This window comes from Mercenaria mercenaria, chromosome 1, assembly GCF_021730395.1.
Source record: "Mercenaria mercenaria strain notata chromosome 1, MADL_Memer_1, whole genome shotgun sequence".
NCBI classification, from domain to species: Eukaryota; Metazoa; Mollusca; class Bivalvia; order Venerida; family Veneridae; genus Mercenaria; species Mercenaria mercenaria.
In genome coordinates, this window is record NC_069361.1 from 56136326 (window position 1) to 56156722 (window position 20397).

Sequence of the window (20397 nt, forward strand, 5' to 3'; positions counted from 1 at the left end):
TGACTTTCAAACAGATTTTAAAATAATTGAATTTATTAATAGCATTATATCTAAATTAGAGCGTATCCCAGTTGCGAGCTGCATTCCGTTGATACTTTTCTTTAAAGTCACACTTAAGGTACCAATTGTTTAATCATATAATGAAGAATTATAAGATTTCATTTCACCTAAAGCACATTCATGTACGGTTTTGGAAACAGATCATTCTAGAGTCTGTTTTTGTTTGAATTTACGGCCATTTTCAACATTATTCCAGTTATATCAGGCAGCCAGTTCAACTAACCATCGTTCCTGGGAAAGACCAGTACTAGACGCCAAAGTCCGTAAGCAACTACCTCTTTCTCACATAAAAAATCCTAGTCGGTAGCACAGCTCGAACCTGCGACCCTCCGTCAGTGAGAGGATTCAGAGATTACAAGTGCACGAATGTATCTCCTACATTACGGACCCGGACTATAAATTAATATAATGAGTATACAAAGGCACATGTGAAATACTGAATACTGTACCATTTATAAAGCATTCCAGAGTATCCATGCATTATAATGCATAATGCATAGAGCTCAAAGTCAAAATTACCATTGTGTACTTTGGGATAATTTAAATACATTCTTACCTAAAGTTTGAGTTTTAAATTTGAAAAGTACAATACTTCCACAGTGGATAAATTTACACACGTCTAGTATGCAAATGGAAGAAGCGATGTGTGCATATGTATTACCGTTGCGGCGTAAAAACGATGAAGCGTTCTGTAGAGAATTACCACAGTGTATATATGTATGTTCCATGTGCAAAAACAATTTAAAATATTACTGCCGTAGTGTATAAATGTACACTATTTCTGATTACCACAGTGAAATTTTATATTTCATGGAAAAAAGTTCAGAACTACCGTAGTGCCACAGTGAAAGTAACTGGTGAAAAGTCTACAAAACGCATCAGTGGCAGACCCGTGGTTTTCATACTTCTAGAATGCCGGAGCCGCATAATGCAGACGTAGTAAAATAGCTTTAAATACCGTAGCGTAGAAATGAGTAATTAATTAAGTTTTAAAAACTGAGTTCGGTAATTACCGCGACGAGCAACCATCAAAACTAATGGGTATTTTTGGAGAGTAATGATCCCTTAATTGTCTGAAAAGGATTTTCTTATCAACAAATTGCGATAACAATGATTTTAGAACATTATTGCGCACGAGACGTTTGGTTTTGTTTTTAAATCTTATGGAGACCTGTAATTTGTTGCGTAATATTATTTGGTATGTCATATGAATGATTTAACTTATTAGTTTAACTGATTTTATACCGTTTTGTTAATAAGATAAATGAAAGTTTACACTTCAGATCAAATTCTGCAATAAATAAAAAGCATTCAAATTCCCCCAAGATACAAAGAAAAATAAAAAAATTCCGGTAGTCCTACGCTGTGCGATGTCGGTAATCTGAACCATCGTTTTGAAGGTACGTTTTAGGCGTCTGCGGTAGTCAGTCGGTGTATGATAGCGGTAATAGCGACCCCCGTTTTTATGGTACGTATTAGTCTGCTATGGTAGCCGAAAGGATATTGAAATATATTGGATGGTCACATGGTACAGATGCTGATTGGTTGATATAAGTGTAGAATAAATACTTTGTCTGTTACACCTTTGTTAACTCAAGTGTTGAAGTGAAATTTGTGCAGATGTGTCAACTTTGGCTGTAGTGATTATGAATGTGCACATCATATTTTAAGTATAGCTTTTGTGACCCACAAATTTATTATGGGCTGTGGGTGGATGGGGGGACACTTTGATTTGCCTGTGTCCATCTATCTGTCCGTCTGTCTGCATATACAGTAGGATAGTTATGCGGCTTGGAGAACAATAGATAATAGTAATTCTGTTCATTCCATTTCTTTTATGTGGCTAAAATTCTTTTAAGTAACTGTAAATTATATTCATTCGATACTACTTATTGGGTACTTTTTGTCAGTTGTTGAGGCGGGGAACAGTTTTTATGAGGTATTTCAAGGGGGCTTATTTTAGCTAAAGGGCTATGGAGTGCCCCAAGAAGACAAAAGGTAGACAGAAGGTAGGTAGTTAGGTACTTTATAACAAGGAAATAGCCAATAAATTCTGTTCGTAAGATGGGCTGTCCGTCCGTCTGACTTCGTATTATGCATATCTCAAAAAGTATTTTACTTAGAGTCATCAAACCTCACAAGATTGTTACTCAGCATGTGAATCTGTGCACTTGGTGTTTAAATTGGGATTTCACACAGCTAGATCAGAGTTATTGCCCTTGACTTAATCAAACATATGCATACAGTGACAGGAGTGGAGACACCAGTGTACACACATTTAGTTTAACAGAACTTATATTTAACTCAAATAGATTTGAAAATATTAAGACTGAATTTCTGCAGTTGGCATTTTATGTTGCAAACTAAATTGGATTTTCAAAACATAATCCATTGTCCAAACTAAAACTGCATTATGGGGTACTATGCAGTTCAAACTGTCAGTAAATCTGAAATTGAAATACATTTTAACTGGTCAGCAGTTTATCTCTTGTATTATTATAGTTTATATAAATACTTGACTTTGAAATGAATTATCCTAATTTGAATACACATTTTTATGGTAATTTGAATTTCAATTGTGTATTAATTGTAATACGATTTGAATTGTAATGAAAAGCATAAAAAAAAGTCTTATTTTGATCCATTTTAATGTATTGAATTCAGAAGTTTATTTCTACCCTGCTTTTGTGAAAAATTTAACGTAGATTTGATATAGAGTTATAAAGCATTACCTCAAATGCGTGGGTTTTGTATAAAGGGTTGCGCTTAATTGAAGAAGAAAATAATGCAGGTTATTCTTCAAATAAACGATAATGGTTGTCGAAGATTGATACGGTTGAATTTTATTCTTTATCAATACGGTAATGATTAGGTATAGGTGGTATTGTTATATTACGCTACCGAAGGTATTAGCCTATTTCAAACCAAGGCTACGGGTGTAAGGCTTTAATTGGCTCATACCTATGTAAATAACGGCAAAGTTCTATTGTACAAAATAATAACACTGAAATCGTCTTGAAAAGATTTATCCTATGCAAGCTGTCAGTTCAATAAATGACATTTACGATTTAAAACTTAGCCTGTTTTGTAAGATTGGTAAAAATATTTGCCAGTAATGAGAAATTTGCTTTTGAGGTTTTCATTTTTTGCAAAAAATAAATATCTTAACAATGTAAATGATTGCGAATAATTATGTTGAACAATGCAAAGATGTGGTTGTGAATGGATAAATTTGGCTGGATAAAAGTTTATGAGGTAGCGATTGTTCCGCGATTGAAATAATAAGGTATGTATTGTACAATTATACAACAAATCCTTATTAAGCCAATAACAGTTATTCTGTATTTAAAAGAAAAAAGATATAATCTTAGTGGTGGTTTATATCATAATTAATATGCCACTCATGGTCCGGCCAAAATATATCCTGGCTTAGTAATTCGAATTAGCGAATATTTAAGTCTTTAGCCAGCAGATCATGCAGGATTTAAATTACAGATTGATTTTTGGTTGATACCAAAAATTGGATTTTGTTTGTCTCTTTATATGCTAATTTTATGTACTAAATTTTACCAAGGCTTTAGTGGAGAGTCAAATTTAAAAGGGAGAATAATATTCCATTATTGATCTGGAACTGGAACTGCGGAAATATGAAAAGAAACAAGCGATAAACAAACTCCGTCAATTCAAATGGAAATAAGAGAATTGTGATACAAGAAGGACTCAAACTTGGAAATGGACCAAGCTACTGTTTGATCAAAATCAAATAGTTCAATAAAGTATTTTGATATGTGAAAGACATAATATTGCGTTAGAACCTGGAAGGTCATTAAAAGATTTTCAGCAAGGGATTGTTTTAACTATCTGCTGGCTAAGTGCTTTTAGAAAGATTTTGTATTCATTCATAACTCAGGATTTTAAGTTAATATAAAAAAAAGAAACCGTTATAACTAATTGTAAAAATCAGTGTACTTGAAGTGTTTCATTACTGGAAAGGAAATAACCGAAAAAAAAATGAAGGTAGGGCATTGCTTATTGACCAGTAATTTAAGTGTTATGTCGTGATGTTGGAAGTTAAGGGAAGAAATATGAAGTACTGGTATAATTGAATGAAAGTTAAAAGAATGGAAAAACATAACCAGTTTGATAATCATCAATTCAGATATAAGAATAATCTAAATCTGTTTGAGAAATTTAGACTTGCAAAACATATTATATTAAAAAATTAAATTCAGGTGCCCTTATGAAAAATTATTTGTACATGCATTTATTGGTGCATAGGGTTTGTTAAGTAAAGGGATTGGGTGTGAATTGCACTTGTGTAAAGTACCCTTAAACTTGTGACTTTAATCAATGTAATAATTTATTCATTGTCACAAACTTCGTGTTTGGTCTTTAATTAAAAATATTTGTACTTATTGTCTTCAAGTAAATATGGGAGTAAAAAGACAAAGGGTAGGGTACATAGGGCTGTATATAGCACCTGCTAATTTGACCTTTCAGTCTATAGTTTCAGGTCTTTGCATTTGAATTACTATAGGAAACAGAATTGATTGAGAACTCTCAGACAGAACAGATCATGAAAGAGCATGATAATTCTTTTTTTTTTTTTGGAAGAATTTTTTTTCATTTTTTTGTGACATTAAGTTGAAATGATATATAAAATAATTCTGACATTTTAAGCAGAAAATAAACCTGCAAAATAGGGAAATAGATTTTTAAAAATAGCTGTCTGACATAAAGTGTGTCTGTAAAAGTTAATTTCATTGACAGAATAGGTTAAAGTAGTCCCAGAAATTTCAGATGACACTACTGTGACTACAGTTTTCGACTGTTTTAAGTTGATTCAGATTTTTATCTAGTAAATCATACCAGTATATCAGCCTCAGCTTCATGATCCAATGCAGAATTTTCAAGTTTTACTCAGTTTCCATCCTGAGCATCTGTGGCATGAAAGACTGTTCATTTTGTATTTATAGTTTAATCAATTACATCTCATACTATTGTTTAATCCATAGTGGTCCCGTGAAAGTTGTCACATACTGTCAAAGCCATGTGTTGCGGGTATTGATTCATATTATGGTATAGGTGTCAATAATAGCTATCCCTACAACTAGGTAAGTTGGAAATTCTAAGTACCCCGATATTGATCATGGTTTTTCCGTCTAATTATGATCATAGTATATACAGTGAGGAGTATATTTTAGGATAAGAATGGAGTTTTAAGTGACATGTATATTAATTTGTTTGAGGTAAGTACATGCATATATTTTGATGCTGAAATGTTTGTCATTAAAACAAAAAATTTTTACTGAATGTATTAGGTTTTCTTACCTTGCATTTTGATATGCTAACCAATTGGCCTTGGCAAGATACAAGCGTAATGTTGATCCTAGTGGTCATCTGCTAACTATTTAAATAAATACAAAGACAACTTTGTTCGAAAGGTGACCAGCTTGAACCACCTGTGACTTCCAACAGAAATATCAGGATATCTCTGATAATTCATAAATTTACTTTTTTTCTGCCACCATTGCAATATAATGTCCACTTGCCAGTGTATTTTCTGCAAAGACATCTTCTGTTTCGATCAAGCTGTTTAAACATAAGAGAGATTAGAAATTTCATAGTATGCTGGTGTTTAAGAAGATTTGAAAAAAAAAAGTATTTAATCACGTAGGTATTTGTATTTTTATAATCTTATATTGTGTAATGTATTGCTGATATGAATAATTTGGCAAGCACTTGATTCAATAGAGTAAATTTTAAGACTGAAAATTGTAAAGAATATTGGATCATTAAAAGTTTGATATTGGAATTTTTTTATTTATTTTTTGTTTGTATGATCTATAAAACTAACTAGTGTTAGGCAGAAAAGTATAACATTATAAGTTTCATTAAAATTAGGGCTGTGCTGCCCACAGGATCATTCCTTTTTATTTGATCAGTTAAAAAACAAAAAAGTTAAGACATTGAAATATAATCTTAATTAATTTTTACTACTTTTGGAATGAAATAAAAACTAAGCTCATTGCAATTTTCACAGCAGAGAGTAATTGTTTGCCTGCTTTTCTTGTACAGTTTAGCACAATTTTAGACATTTACCTGTGTATTTTACATATAGCACAGAGTTATGGCCCTTTGAAAACACAAGAGTGTTATTTACAATTTTTGCAAGACCTGATAATTAACATGACTGTTATTTGTTTTAGACATTGCAAAAACTACTGAATAAACAATGTAGGGTTGTGATATTAGATATTTTTGTAAAATTTGATTAAAATGATAGATCAGTTATCACACTGAATCCATGATCATAATACCCTTATTTACTGAAGAGTAATTGTTTGACAAACCTCAGGTTTTCTTAAACAACACATTAGAAGCCATATCTCTCAGACAAAGTTTGTTAAACTATTACAAAATGTATATTGCCACAGGATTTAGCTTAGATTTGGTAAAAGGCAGTAATACTCAAGGAACATTCAAGTTTTGACCCTTAATTATAAAACAAATTGCTTTATTTTGTATTTATACTGGAAGCCTTATAAACTGTATCTGATGTATATGAAAACCTAATCAGGATATTTGTCTTTGTAAAATCTAGGTTAAGTTCAAAACTTTGTCATAAACTGGGTCAATTCATTGAAAAACTTAAATCTCCAGAGACCTTGTTTGTAACCTGTTCTACATGAAACATAATCTGATTGTTTTGTCTCTGTATAATTTAAGCTAAGTGTAAAACTGATGATCTGGTGCTGGAAAATAAGAAAATATAGAAGTCACATTTTTTTTTACCTTATCCACATGGACCTTGGTCAGAATGTATGTCTTGATAAAATCTTGGTAATGGTCGAATTGTGTCATCTGGAATTAAGATGGTCACTAGGACGAATCACAGAAATATATTGTTAACACTTTTAAGTTTTAAATGAAAAATATTATTGTCACTTATAAAATTTTAATCCTTAGGTGAGCAGTATAGGGCCTTTATGACCCTCTATCTAAAATTAAGATTTGTACACCTTCACTTACCATTTTTAAATAATAACATCTTAAAAACAAATTATAAATCAGAAGCTTCTTAAGTGAGAGATCATGCCTTATCGTTTAATGATTGACAAACAATAAAACATCATTCCTGTACAATAAAACATGAACAGGGAGACAATAAACTCTGGCCAAGATGGAGACAGGAATAGCACTAAAACTTTCAATTGTTATGGTGCTTTTTATGATCGTAGATCAGAGGTTGGCATTGATTTATTTATGGAGTTTCTGATAAAATTGTTGAAGAAAAAAGCTACCATAAGAAATCTCTAATTTTTGGTAAGTAGGTGGTTCGTGCTGTTCTTATTTGGCTTGGTTTAAGGATTTGTGTTGTTCAAACCTGCTTTATTATTTCTCAGGGATTGTAGGGAAGCTTCTCACAACTTCTGTTACAGCAGCATGATGACTGCTTCAGGATCTTGATGTTAAAGCTGAGTTCTTGAAAAGTGCTTAGGAATTATGGGAATTATGAACAAATTCAGTATTTTTAAATAATTATAACTGTGTAACCTGGTGGTAAGGAGTCTTAAACTCGAGACCTACCGCTGTGAGTGTTAACACAATGTCTTGGGTATGTCTTTGATGTTTGACAGAAGGATTTGTCACAGTTAAAGATTTCTTTTTTACTTTTTCTGCAAGTTTTGCTGGTTTTGGATAATTATGTGAACCAATAGTCGCTGGAGATTCTGCATTCTGCATTTGGGAAGCAGATTTTGTTTGCTGGAAGTTATTCATAGTCACTTGATTGATGTTTTGTCAGTTGTTGCATGATAATAAAATTAATAGAACTTTTAGTTTCTAATCTTGTGGAAGGCTTCAGAAATATTTTGTCAGATATTGCATGATCTGGAAATTAAGAAGTGTTTATTTCCAGTTTTTTCGAGTTTTAGCTGGTGTTCTTGTTTGTGCTTAATGTGATATAAGGGATTAGCAAAAACATGTATCCTGATTCAACTTCAGTATGTACTAATTAATTTTAGCTTGACTTTGATGAAAGCTTAAAGCTTAATTTAATTACTTTGAGTCTGCTGGTATCTGTACTGATACCATATAAAAAAGGGTGGTTGTGGCCCCAGGCAGGCTCAAACCCGTGACCTACAGGATGAGCGGCCAAAACCCTAACCTCTAGACCATCGTTCCCCTTTTACAGAAGCAATGAATTTTAAACTATTAACTTGCATGTTTCAGGCCAGGACGTCAATTATCAACGGCACAGCGTGCGGCCAGGCAGCGCGCCATGATTCGACAACAACACAGGGGCGCGGATTCTGATGGAGTGGCACAACTTTCAGACGAAGCACATCTCTCAGGTATTTTGGGGAAAAAATTATGTTGGTTAAAACAATGTTTTGTTAACATCTATTATTACAAGCTCTAAGCTCAGCAGATTTTGAAACAAATTTTTCAACTAAATTCAAGGATGTTGAATTTGAAGGTATACTAGGTGATTCAGTAAAAAAAACTTGTTGCTGCTTCATATACATTCTTAGGTTCTTGACGTCTGCTGCGGTATCCTTTAAGAATGATTCACAAGCAAGGGTATGAATACAACGGTTCAGTAAAAACAGTGCACTGCGATGAAATTCTGAATAAAAAAGCAATCTGTTTATGACATACATTGTAGGGAAATTCTGAATAAAAAAGTGATCTGTTCTTTACATTGGAGTAATGTCTGCATAATGTAAAATTGGCTCTGCAGTTTGTCAGAAGACAGCTGAGATCAATGTGATACAGTTGTTAAAGTGCAGAAGTCATTGTATGACATTGATCAGGAATTTTCATTTGTAGAACAATTAAAGGTTGCCATATCAATGGCCTGCTAACTAGATAAACTGATAACAATGGTTATACGGATCAATATTTAATTACAATAATAAATTGTAATTTGCAGTTCAATAAGTATTCTAACATGGCTCGATTTGATTTCCAGTTAAACAAAGAAAGAATTCAAGCTCTGTATATTCTGCGATAAACAACGGTTGACGTGCGAACCGGTAAGAGAGCATTATGACGTCAAATTGCCGAATGGCATCCGATACAATGATATTTATTAATTTAAAAATATGTCAATGAGCATGTCAGAATGAAAACAATCAAGGCCTCGTGGTTCAATTCCTACGCATCTGAACTCTGAACTTAGGTAAATTAGACAATAAACCACTCGGAAGGCCTTGATTATTTGTTAATTATACTATAGATAGAAGAATGTTCTATCCGGTAAGGATTAGGTTAAACCTGTGATAGTTTGTCACAAGAAGTTGTGCACTTCTCCTCCATTCCTGTTTTATGTGGAGAAGTTGTGTTTAGTTTGTTGAGGTCACTATGCTTCAGATGTCCTATGTAACCAGTTGTATTTAATTTCACACATATATCAATGTTATGTAAAAAATCTACTCTGTTTTACACTGTTTATTTAAATTAGTGTCTTTTATAAACACTATGAATTTCAAATTATCTTTCAGTGAAAAAAAAAACAACTGACAGAATACAACTGTTGATTTATAATCTTATATAATTTGTATCGGTAAATAAAAAAGGTTTGAAAGAGAAGCGTTTAACATAAAACATGCAAATACTTGTCCTGAAATTGTAGACGATTATACTTGAAAATAATGGTAACGGAATATTACTTGCAGCACACCCAGTATTTCCATAATATGAAGGATGCAATTTAGATCTATAGAATATCTGATGAATCGGGAAATCATAATAGCGTCTTTGTATTTGATAGATAACCTCTGTAAGATATGACATCTCTTATGAGAGAAGCTTCATACTGACGGTTAAGTAGGCTTTGAAAAATATGCTCTCGTATTCCAATTTCAGTTTAAGGAATTTCGATTGAAGAAAAAGGTCCATTTTTATTGGCTGTCAGCCATGAGGTCGGGACTTAATTAAACGGTATCAATACGTACATTATCCTTTCACAAACAGATACTTCGGAATTTGAAATATCGGTAAATAATATTGATCATAACCAAAACACAATTATTTCGTGTTTATTTTGAATGATCAGTTTGAGCCTGTCGGGTAGAAAAATGACCCATTAAACTTAAAGTTGTCCCCGAAAGTTTATTTTCAGACCTGTAGTACAATATTTTGTTCAAATTGTTTTGAATAAGAAAAACCTGAGAAAATGCATTCTAATGGTTTATAAAATTGAATTGATGGCTACTGAAATAACCTTTTCTTCCAGCTGTTATAATCAGTGTATCATTTTATGCCATTATAAATTTATAGCTGAATTATTAAACAAAGTTTGCTCAAAATGTGGGTGGATTTTATTTTTTATTTCCAATAATTGATTATTCTGTATATGAAAACAATTGAAAATATACACTAAAGTTATGCCAATTAAATAAAATTGTAATAAAACAACAAAATCACATAGTACTGAAATACGATATTGTCTGTAGAAAAATTCAAATAAAGGGACAAGCAGCATGAAAAATCTGGATGGAGGGAGGGGGTGAGATGGCAAGAATAATAATCAAGCAGTTAGTTTATTATGGCCTTGTCCAAACCATACAGAATTTTGTGATGAATTGTTTCTAGCAAATTTAAATTTACAAGTTTGCATTGTTTTGTAACCTGCATCATTAGATCAGTAAGTTGAAAGTGCTACCAATTACCGTTTTGCAAGACAATTGATTTTAGATTTATTTGACTTAATTGTACAGTACGTCTTAATAATATTTTGTCCATCATTTCTGATTCTTTCGGGAAGTTTCTTTCACTTGCGGAGAACAACTGTCACATAATCCAGAAACACTGGTTAGATTAACTGACGGTCATTACATAAGTGTAATACTGTTGGAAAAGGGCTTAAGGTTGTATCAAACAGACAAAGCTACAAGTGAACTTTTTAAAAATCATTGTTTATATAGCAAGTATGTTTCTTTAACACAAACAAACTTTAAGATATCATCATAGTGTTAAAATACTGATGAATACATTCTTTATTAAAATTCACACTAAATATGTTAAGAACCCAATTGGACAGTTCATAATTTGTTTTGACCAATTTGTTTATTTTAGCGATATGTGAGTTTTGTCATTCGGAAAATGTTATCAGGCTTGTAAAATCTGGACCTACTTTAATGTTTCAATAGTGACCCAAGTCTTTTATAAATCTTGGTATGTATTTTATAGCTACTTTAAATATCTTATTTGTACACTGTGAAAAGTAAATAGAATCAATTTGAACAGTAAGATTTAAGACACGAAATCCTTTTTATTCCAACCATGTCCCGCAGTAGGGTGGATTTGGCTATTTAAAATTTACATTAGTACAAATTTAAATGTCAGCTTGTAAGTGAAAATGTTTGTGCATGCAATATATGACTGTTCCTGAATTTCTTTTTAGCAAGTCATTGAAAGCTCTATCAAATGTGATACAGGAAACAGTGTAAGGCAATAGTCAAAGGACTTCGAATGTTTCAGAGCAAAATCAAATTTAACCAAGTACTTGGCAAACCAAATTTTTATTTTCAGCAGAATGTACGTGTCATAAAAGCTAGTAAATGTAGCTATGAATCAAATTTCTAATGAATGAATTTTAACAAATGTTTCCCTAAAAAAGGAATATTTTTTAAAATTTTGCTCAAGATGAAAAATTACCTTTTGGCATTTGGGCTCATTTTCAGGATCTGTTGGGTGAGCTTGAACTTAGGGTTTTTTTTGTCTAGCTTTACATATATACAAAACAAATGCGTAACTCAAAATGTTATGACTATTCATGAATTGTATATTGCTTACACTGGGTCATGCAAATCTACCCTCATGTCATTGTGAAGATTATATTATTTCATTCAGTATGATATTACAGATCAATCAGTCTTTGATTTGGAATTTTATCAAACCTGGTGGATCGTATGTCTTCGATTGCAGTAAGACAGTGTACACAAGTGTCAGATCAATCAGATAATTGGCTTCATATTGACAAAATTATGACACAGAATTTGTCAATTAGGGATGGGACAAATTTGTTTTGTTTTATAAATCCATTCTGTTCCTTTTGTTTATATATAACTTGTCTGATCAGCAGAAATACTGTTTTTTGAATTATCACAGCAGCTACCTAATGTATTTTTAGCTCAACTGTTCCAAGTATATGGAAACCTATCTTACTAATCCTTGCACCAGTGTCTGTATCTGCGTCATTGTCCACACCTCTGCTTTATTTCTTGTACTTCTTAATGGATTTGCAGTGTGCGACATTAACTTTTTAACACCGTAGCCAATGGGGCTACGGACTTCCAATTTTTTGTAGCCTGACAGAATTTTTCATAGCCCCACTAATTTTTCGCTTGATATATTTCAGAAATTTGTATGAGTTTTTCAGAATTGATTTCAAAATCTGAAACAGTGTTCACAAAATTGTGCGGAAAGTCAAAGACACAGAGTCATGAAAAGAGATCTAAACAGCTTTGTAGACATGGTAGACAAGAAATAGCTTGGTAGTAGACTGACCAGGGGTCTCGCTAGGCCAATTATTTTTTTGGGAGAAGTCAATTATCCCTCAAACTGATTTAAGTAGAAGTGGGGAGACTTTAGGGAGAAGTCGGAAGATTCCATTAATTTTTATATTTCTACCTCGACGCTGTGAATTGATTCAATGACCACTCATTTTCTTAGTTACATCATTTTACCATACACATTTATACCGAGTCACCACTTGTGTGAACAGTTTCTCATTCGAATAAAACTGAAAGTAAACTGTGTCAAACCTAGAAATACATACCGGTATTCAAATCAATTCATCCATCAAAGTTAGTTTTACGAGGTTAATACTTTACATGTTGTTCTTTTACCATGGATACCAAATAATTGTGTCTATAATTCCAATTAATCGCATATGTAATTGACAATTCTTTAGAAAACGACTCGCACGTGTTGACAATTAAATGCTAAGTGTCAAAGACGTTACCGCGGCGCTGATTGGCCAATTACAATTGCCTCTGGTGAAACCGATAATTTGATTTGCTTTCACACTTCTCCCGAAAATTTCAAGTACCTGAGGTAGGCGGAGCTTAAATTATGCTATCGGCGAGTGTGTATGTGTATTCAACGCACATTATGACATGGTGCAAATTGTCAAAAGATTAGCGGGTGCGCATCCAAAAAAAAATTCGGGCGACTTGAATTCGCTTTGAGACTGGATTTGAGCAAAGTTTGAAGCTTCAAAGCAACTATTTTGCTCCCACGTTTGCATTGATCTTTTTGGTAAATTTATTCCTCAGAATTTTTCATAGCCCGACGGGCTACGGTCTGCCGATTTTCTGTCGCCTGAGCCAAATTTTCGTAGCCATTGGCGATCGGGCTACCGTTAATGTCGCACACTGGATTTGCTTCCAACTTAGAAGTGTTGTTCCTCGTCACCACCAACATCATAGGACACAAGGGCCATAAGTTTTGTGAATTTCAGGTTAAGTTTTAAGGCACTTTCTCTCTTTCACCATTATTACAAAATGAATTTGATTCAGTTTTAAAACAGTTAGTTCATATCATTACCCACATTATGTGACACAAGATCCATAACTCTAGCACCAATATTCAAGAGTTATGTCCCTTTTATGCTTATGTTTTGATGCACTTTTACTCTATTGTTACTGAATGGATTTGAATCAAATGTAAAATAGTTGTTTCAAATCATGACCTAGCTACACCATATGACGTGTAGCTCAGGAAATAGACATGTGAATGACTTACTTTTTTTCTAGGATTGATGATGGTGGGGATGGGGGTGGAGGATCCATATCCCCTCCTCTTCTTCTTGTCCATTCAGAAATTTTCACACATGAAATGTTTGGTTTCCCCTGACAAAGCAATATTGAGATGGGTTTTAATCGCTACAGAGGTAGCTGTTTTTTCCTCAGATAAGCCTTAACATTGGAATAGTGGAGTCCATTGTCTCCTCTGGCAGTTGTTGCTGTTTGTGCAGGCTTTTGAGACAGGTTAGCTCAGAAAGTAGAGTTTAAGTGAAGCATTGAGAAAATAAATCAAGAAGTGTGGCATAATGTCATGTTCTCTGCTATGATTTGATAGAAACAGTGTGGTTGAGATTGTTCATCCCCTACCTGATACATGTTAGGAAGTTGTCTTTAACAGAGCAAGTCAGCACTGGTGCAGAGTCCCTGAACACTAGTTAGGTCATTTAGCTGCCATCACATAATTAAATTAATACTGATAAATAGAACTAAACACAATCAAACTAAGAGTGGCAATTTTGCCTACCTTACAATTATATAATACTTAATTGAGCATTTGAGTGTGGGGGTGGGGGGGGCATTGTTTTGACCTCAGAATTTGTCAACCTTGGTTAATGGAATGCTTTTCTGTCACACCAAAGACATTGTATTTCTGCTGAGGTTGCAGGTTTGAATTATTATTCAAGACCATAACACATCATGAGACACCAGGGTAACTCCCAGGATAATCTGGAAACCAGTCTTTAATTACACCAGGAGACTACATGTAATCCGTGCGAAACCAGTCTTATTAATTATCTAACGTCTTACTAGGGACTAACTGAACATCTATACACCGGACTGAATCTGAAACCGTCTTTAATTACACAGGTACTGATCTGGAACCAGCTTTTTGACGAGGACAGCTTAACACAGGTATGAATCGGGAACAATCTTAATTTTAGTTCTGATGGCTGTTTGAGCACGTTACAAATTGCATGAAAGCTGTTGAACTGGTTTTCAGTCTCAGTTTTATAACTCTCTACTTTGGCCTGTGTTAGAACCCAGCTGAGTTAAAATAGCTATTGTTCTGCCTCTGAGATTCAAACATAAACTACTGAAAATGTTAGGAATGCTAGCCTGTAGAATACAAACATGGGACAGTTATTTAAGATGGGGCATATTTATCAGCCTGTTTAAATAGTCTACCGTACTATTTGACATCCTTTCCACGCCCTGTCTGGACTCTTCAAGATTTTTCTTACAGTATGTTTAGTTTGCATTTAAAGTAGAAATAATCTCGATATGATATCACTGTATACCTGACTTAAAGGCATGCCAATTTCCTCAAGTAAATTGAATAATAAACTACGTGTGTCAGCCACGTCTGTAACCAATATAATATTTATTGAACTTACCTGATTAATTTTCATCAATATGAAACTGTCTTCTACTTGTTGACTTACGTCCAACTGAGGCATATGATTATTATGTATAATGAAGATTTGGGCATTTTCCCGTCAATTTAGTTCATACATAGCAGACACATTTGCGTCATTTAGAATTCCCGCTTTGTCCTCAGTTATTCTTTCGGTGAAAAGGATGTAAAACCATCGCAGATATTACTCTATGAACAGTACATAATAAATTACAGTGTCAACAGCAACGGTGCCAAAATTGGAATTAATACGAGTCTGATCAATTTTTCATTGTGTTGTTGTTATGCGAATGCAGTGCTTATGCTTTATACTGCTTTGGAAATGTTTAGTTTTATCATCATAGCCAGAGGATGTTGTTTGTGCAAGAATTGTTTGAAAACATTTATAAAACAAAGTGATTATCAAATATTGATGGAATATTGATTGGTAACAATGATAAGTGTAAGGATGTAACTAATTGGTCTCATACATAATACACAGTTGTTCCGATGAATTGGCAAACTTTGCAAAGTTTTCATTCGATTATTTGAATAAGCGAGAACTTAAACGTTAAAATTTTGTCTTTGTGAGTTTTAGGTTGTTATACAATCCTTCTTTAATATCGTACTGTGTTTGGGTGTTTTCATTAGTGCTAGGAAAGCTTGTTTTAAATTCTGAGGTGTAGAAAAGCTTCTCTTACATTTTGAGGTGTAGGAAAGCTTGTCATACATTCCGAGGTGACTAGGGAAGCTTCTCTTACATTCCAAAATGTAGGAAAGCTTGTCTTACATTCAGAGGTGTAGGAACGCTTGTTTTGCATTCCCGAGGTGTAGGAAAGCTGGTCTTACAGTCTGAAGTGTAGAAAAGCTTCTCTTACATTCCGAGATGTAGGAAAGCTTGTCATACATTCCGAGGTGACTAGGAAAGCTTGTCTTACATTCCGAAATGTAGGAAAGCTTGTCTTACATTCAGAGGTGTAGGAACGCTTGTATTGCATTCCCGAGGTGTAGGAAAGCTAGTCTTACATTCCAAGGTGTAGGAAAGCTCGTCTTGCATTCCGAGGGGTAGGAAAGCTGGTCTTACAGTCCGAAGTGTAGGAAAGCTTGTCTTACATTCCGAGGTGTAGGAACGCTTGTCTTACAGTCCGAAGTGTAGAAAAGCTTCTCTTGCATTCCCGAGGTGTAGGAAAGCTTGTCTTACATTCCAAGGTGAAGGAAAGCTTCTCTTACATTTCCAGGTGTAGGAAAGCTTGTCTTACATTCCGAGGTGTAGAAAAGCTTCTCTTACATTTCGAGGTGTAGGAAAGCTTGTCTTACATTCCGAGGTATAGAAAAGCTTCTCTTGCATTCCTAATGTGTAGGAAAGCTTGTCTTACATTCAGAGGTGTAGAAAAGCTTCTCTTACATTTCGAGGTGTAGGAAAGCTTGTCTTACATTCAGAGGTGTAGAAAAGCTTCTCTTGCATTGCCGAGGTGTAGGAAAGCTTGTCTTACATTCCGAGGTGTAGAAAAGCTTCTCTTGCATTGCCGAGGTGTAGGAAAGCTTGTCTTACATTCAGAGGTGTAGAAAAGCTTCTCTTGCATTGCCGAGGTGTAGGAAAGCTTGTCTTACAGGGTTAGATGCTTACTTTTTTTCTAACAATCCTGGCGGGATTCCTCCCTACAAATTCAGCTGTCCCTCCCTGATTTCAGGAATCCCTCCCATTTTCAGTGAACAATCGATAAAATCACTGGCTTTTTAATGGCTGGTTCCGTAACGCCATCGATAAATTTCCACATGACTTTTTGACAGGTAAACAAATAATCACGAAAATATAGGACAACCGAAAGCGAGGCTACATGGTAAAACCCCGTACCCGGACCGTACCGTACATGTTAGACTGGTACCCACTGTCTCTTCTGTGATTTCACACTATACATTTGATAGGACGCGGAACCAGTCTACATACATGTATGTATTCGAGAGTAAACATCCGGACTGTGGTTAGAACAGATGTCGACTTCGAAAATCGTTTCAAAGCAAGGTTTTTTTTGTCATTTTGGTATTTTGATAAGTTTTTTTAGCTATATTGAACTGAAAACTTACTGTCCCGACGGGACAGCCAGCTTCCAAGTTCAGGAGGCCCTCCGCTAAAATAGGTGTCCTCGGGCTCGCGGGACTGCGTTAAGATCGAACCCTGTCTTACATTCAGAGGTGTAGAAAAGCTTCTCTTGCATTCCTGAGGTGTAGGAAAGCTTGTCTTACATTCCGAGGTGTAGGAAAGCTTGTCTTACATTCCAAGGTGTAGGAAAGCTTGTCTTACATTCCGAGGTGTAGGAAAGCTTGTCTTACATTCCGAGGTGTAGAAAAGCTTCTCTTGCATTCCTGAGGTGTAGGAAGGCTTGTCTTACATTCAGAGATGTAGAAAAGCTTCTCTTGCATTTCTGAGGTGTAGGAGAGCTTGTCTTACATTCAGAGGTGTAGAAAAGCTTCTTTTGCATTGCCGAGGTGTAGGAAAGCTTGTCTTACATTCAGAGGTGAAGAAAAGCTTCTCTTGCATTCCCAAGGTGTAGGAAAGCTTGTCTTACATTTCGAGGTGTAGTAAAGCTTGTCTTACATTTCGAGGTGTAGGAACGCTTGTCTTACATTCCGAGGTGTAGGAAAGCTTGTATTACATTCCGAGGTGTAGGAACGCTTGTCTTACATTCCGAGGTATAGTAAAGCTTGTCTTACATTCCTAGGTGTAAGAACGTTTGTCTTACATTCTGAGGTGTAGGAACGCTTGTCTTACATTCCGAGGTGTAGGAACGCTTGTCTTACATTCCGAGGTGTAGGAACGCTTGTCTTACATTCCGAGGTGTAGGAACGCTTGTCTTACATTCCGAGGTGTAGGAAAGCTTGTCTTACAGTCGGAGGTGTAGGAACGCTTGTCTTACAGTCGGAGGTGTAGGGAAGCTTGTCTTACATTCCAAGGTGTAGGAAAGCTTGTCTTACGTTCCGAGGTGTAGAAAGTTTAAAGCTGGTCTTACATTCCGAGGTCTAGCAAAGCTTGTTTTACATTCCAAGATGTAGGAAAGCTTGTCTAAAATTCTGAGGTGTAGGAAAGCTTGTCTTAAATTTTGAGGTGAAGGAAAGCTTGTCTTAAGTTCCAAGCTGTAGGATGACTCTCATGCTTAAAATGTCTAAGGTTGTTTTCCATGCTATCATTTTGTATATGATTGGAACTGAAAAGTTAGTTTGTCTAGAATTTTTTTCCTGATAAGCCTAAATCATGTTTTGTTCTCATTGATACAAACGATGAATTACTGCATGATGAAAAAAGTTTGAGAAAGGAGGAAATGGCTTTAATATAAAAGTGGTCAAGCCTATTCACAATAGATCATAATAAACTCTTACGTCAATCAGTTTTGGACAATGATCTTCCTCAGTTTGCTTTAATTTTTGCCTTTTTTTACAAGCAGAAGAAATGTGAAGCAAAAACGTTTGAAACAGTTTAATCGAGTCGCACAAAGCCTACAAGTTATTGCCCTTCAAAAATTCAGTTGAACCAAGTGGGACAAAATGAAATGAGCAGTTCACTGATCTGACAAGAATTGATCTGTCTTTTAATCTTTTGTTGATACTACATTAGAAAGATAACAAAAGCTTTTACTAAAAGGTACTAATATTTTCTTTAGATCCTATGGAACAACATGACCAATATTAATATTTTACGAAATGTTTTTATTTATTTTTCACTCTTAATCTACCCTTCAAAATGGTCGTAAATCAACATGAAATTTATTGATGACATTGAAGATATATAATCTACATAAAAGACCGTGAAGAATTTCACCTTGATATTTGAACTGAAATATCTTAAGTTTTCGTTTTTCGTTATAGTGGTAGGAAGGGTTAACATAAAGTGTTCAAATTTAATGAAATATTTCGAGCATGTGTGGAAGGGTTAATTTAAATTGTGCAAATTGTAATGAAATGTTTTGCACATGTGTTGATGCCTTCTTTGTTGTGAACATGGAGCATGCTAGAGGTGATAGAAAGGAGATAATAAAGACTGTTCAGAACTTGTAAAATATGCTCGTTCAGAGTTTGTAACATTATCCTCATTCAGAAATTGTAAAATATGCTAAATCAAAAATCATAAAATCTGCTGGTTCAGACTTCATAAACGCTGCTCATTCACTAATGATGAAATCTGCTTGTTTAGAATGAAATCTGCTTGTTCATAGTACATAATAAAATACTGTTGTTCAGAGTTTGTGAAATATGCTCTTTTAGAATTTGTAAAATACCCTCATTCAGAATTCACTTCTGAATTTGTAAAACATGCTCTCTTGGAATTAGTAAAATATGCTTGTTCAGAATTGATGAAACATGCATCATTTAGAATGCTTCACTTGGAAATAGCGCATGTGCAACATGTAAAGGAAATTTGTTTACCATTTACAGATATGTTTTTTGTATTTAAAGATCAATTTGTTCAAGCTTTACGGAAATTCATTTGAAATGGTCTAGACTGGTGTGGAAAAGAAAATCGAAAGTATTTCATATTAGCTTATTTGCATATTGCTTTGTACTGCACACGTTTGATAAGATAGCTTATCTGTTTATTGATTCGTTAAAAGCATTTGATAATATTTTTTGCATAATATATGAACTTGAAATGATTTTAAAAAGATCAGTTGAACATTAAATTTCTAAAGAAATTTGATATTTGGAATATATAAAATATGGAAATTTGTGCTCGTTTTGAGACTGAATTGTTAGTTTTAATGAACATAATTAATTGGGTATAGATGACCTTGGTTTTAATTCATTGCATAAATGGTGAAATGAAAGAACAAAAAAATTGCATCTGACATAAAATTAGTTAAAGAAAATAATATCAATTTTGCATACACAACCATTAATCAGATTTTTAAAGCCAGGAATACACAATCATAAAATGCTTACATAATCTGTCATTTAAATACCATTAATTATTTTAGTGAATGTTTTAAAGGATGAAAAAAATCTTCCTAGGGGATGTTTAAATGCGTTACCTCCCACATAGATATTTGTTACAGTAAAATTTAGATTAAAAAGTATAAAGTTTCACATCCTTGAAGTTAAACAGGATTTAATTTCATTATTTATGTATTTGGAAACTCCAAGCACTTTTATGTACCTAATTTCTTTTATACTTGAATTTTTAACAGAGATAGT

At 34.0% G+C, this 20397-nt stretch overlaps 1 protein-coding gene across 8 annotated transcripts in view; it reads left to right on the top strand.

The window, feature by feature from the left end:
• The window catches only part of LOC123566392 (uncharacterized), a 151087-nt gene that overhangs the window by 115401 nt on the left and 15289 nt on the right, over positions 1-20397 (top strand). For all 8 annotated transcript variants that reach the window (XR_008371779.1, XM_053548560.1, XM_053548571.1 and 5 more), the window contains one exon: positions 8296-8417. Coding sequence is in view for 7 of the 8 variants with exons in the window: in XM_053548560.1 (XP_053404535.1) it covers positions 8296-8417 (122 nt within the window). In the remaining variant the exon portion in view is untranslated. The remainder of the gene's footprint in view (positions 1-8295; positions 8418-20397) is intronic.